Raw genomic sequence first — 2500 nt, forward strand, 5'->3', positions numbered from 1 at the left:
TTTTCTCTCTTTATTTGTTGTTCTTTTCATCGATCATGACGTTAACAATAATAATCGGCCGAAAGAATCATCGAACTAACGGATAAAGAAAGAAAGAAAGAAAGAAAGAAAGAAAGAAAAAATCATTAAAAAAAAAAAAAAGAAAAAAGCAGAAGAAAAAGAATAAAAAAAAAAAAAAAAAAATACTAATCTAGCGTACTCCTCGTCCTTTTTTTTTTTTATTTTTCAGCTCTACTACCAATGTTATCATTACCTTGGCCGAAGAAGAAATATTTTAATAGGGCAAGCATCAATCAATCATCATCCGGCATACGTTTTCTATGTCCGCGCTGTTGGAAAAGTTATTCAACGAAGAGTGCCATGACAGCACATTTCAAATATGATTGCGGTAAACCTCCAAGGTTCGAGTGCCCTTACTGCGGCCAACTTAGCAAGAGGAAATTCAACATCCAATATCATGTCCAACACAAACATCCAACGAAGCCATTTGCCTGCAATAAACTTTTTTAACGCCAACAGACGACGATTTGCGATCATCATCATAGGGCCCGTAATTGCATACCTCTGAGAAGGCCCTTAGATCCAACGTCACCTATATCAGATCTCGAAAAGAATATTCTCGATTTATATCGAATTCGTAAGCTTTGCTTTGCTTTTTTTCTTTTCTCATTTTTTCTTTTTCTTTTTTTTTTTTTTCTTTTTACCTTTTCATTTATTGCAAATATTTTTCTTTCTTCCTTCTCTCTCCCCCCGTCCTCTCCATACCCCCTTCCCTCCTTTCTTCCATCACCGTAATAATTCATTCATTTTCGAATGAAATATTTGCAATAAAAAGAACAAAAAAAAAAAAAAAAGAAAAAGAGAGATATATATGAAAGATACGACAAAAATGTAAAAGAAAATTAGTAACTAAAAGCAATTTCTTTTTCTTTTTCTGACCTTGATATTATAGATATATTATAGGTATATATATGACTGGTTTTTTGTTCTTTGTTTATACATATATATATATATATATATATATATATATATAAATATATGTATATATATATATTTTTTTTTTGTTGATTATAAGAAGTAAGAATGATCTTAAAGTTAATTTCAAATGATCTTAAGGTTAAATTTATTAAAAGCTTCTCCATCCTGTATTTCTTCTTTCACTTATTTATTTATTTCTTTTCGTATATTTTTTTTTTATTTTTTATTTTTTTTGTACTTCCTACGATATCGAAATATTTTACCGGGCAGAATTTGCTGCAAAGTTTAATTGCATGTCTTGCGATAATTATTCTTCTTATCTGTTTTTATTTTTTTTTTTTTTCATTTTTTAAAATTTCGTGATCATGGTCATCATTATTCTACTCATCCAAGTTAATAATATATCAATAACTTTCAATGTGAAAGATAAAATTCGCATTAAACATTCCGTTGAATAGAGAGAGAGAGAGAGAGAGAGAGAGAGAGGGGGAGAGAAAGAGAGACAGAGAGAGAGAGAGAGAGAGAGAGAGAGGTTTTAGGTAAATTTTTTCTCCTCCTTTTAAATTTAATCATATTAAATTATTATTTTATGTTATAAATATTATGTTATTTAAAAAAATACATAATAGGTCGTACTAAACACTGTGATATAAAATCTATTGAGTGATAATAATAATAAAAAGAAAAAAAAGAATTCTAATCTAAGAGAGTGCGAGAGAGTGCGAGAGAGTGCGAAAGAGAGAGAGAGAGAGAGAGAGAGAGAGAGAGAGAGAGAGAGAGAGAGAGAGAGAGAGAGAGAGAGAGAGAAATTAAATGTCGATAGAGAATAACAAGTGTAAATATTTTTACATCGTTAACAGTTATGAGTTATGTCTTTTTGTAGCTTCGATCGAAGCAAATAAAAAAGAAAAAGAATGAATAATGACATTTCTATAATATTATTATAGAAAGGGATCTGCAGTTTGAAAACCATTGAAATAATCCTCTCTTTTCGCGTGTGCTTGCGTGTGTGAGAGAGAAAGAAATACAATAATATAATATAATTTTAATTTTCCTTCTTCGTTTATCTTTTCACATATATATATATATATACACATACACATATTTATATATATATATATATATATATATATATATATATATTTTTAACTCTCTTTATATTTTTCTATCTTCAAACAACAAATACCCCAACTTGTGCATGGAGTCCTGAAATATTGTTCGTACGTGGCCCAGGTTTATTTTTGAGGTGAATCTGTTTATGCCCATTTATATTATCCCATTGATCGTATAAATAGTAATAACAATAAATAAATAAATAAATAAATTAATTAATAAATTCATTCATAAGAAAAAAAAAAAAAAAAAAAAAAGATGAAAAAAGTAAAGAAATTAATTGATTAAAAGTTTCGAATGATAGAGAGAAAAGAAATATAAAGAAATAAAAAAGTAAAAGTAATAAAAAAAAAAAAAAAAAAAAGAAAAGAAAAGAAAAAAGAAATAAACAAAAGAAAATGATCTATTT

The 2500-nt window shown here is 27.6% G+C and overlaps 2 protein-coding genes across 2 annotated transcripts in view; both read left to right on the top strand.

Annotated features, from left to right (window-relative positions):
• The window catches only part of LOC146872561 (uncharacterized), a 3183-nt gene extending 2677 nt beyond the window's left edge, over positions 1-506 (top strand). Inside the window, exon 4 of the mRNA XM_085661048.1 lies at positions 230-506. Coding sequence (XP_085517174.1) covers positions 230-364 — 135 coding nt within the window. The 3' untranslated portion in view covers positions 365-506. The remainder of the gene's footprint in view (positions 1-229) is intronic.
• Positions 507-516: 10 nt separating this feature from the next.
• LOC146872562 (uncharacterized) overlaps positions 517-2500 on the top strand; it is an 8080-nt gene continuing 6096 nt past the window's right edge. The window contains exon 1 of the mRNA XM_085661051.1: positions 517-637. The gene's annotated coding sequence lies outside the window, so the exon portion shown is untranslated. The remainder of the gene's footprint in view (positions 638-2500) is intronic.

The sequence above is a fragment of the Vespa mandarinia genome, chromosome 13 (assembly GCF_050613455.1).
Source record: "Vespa mandarinia isolate Hongniang chromosome 13, ASM5061345v1, whole genome shotgun sequence".
NCBI classification, from domain to species: domain Eukaryota; kingdom Metazoa; phylum Arthropoda; class Insecta; order Hymenoptera; family Vespidae; genus Vespa; species Vespa mandarinia.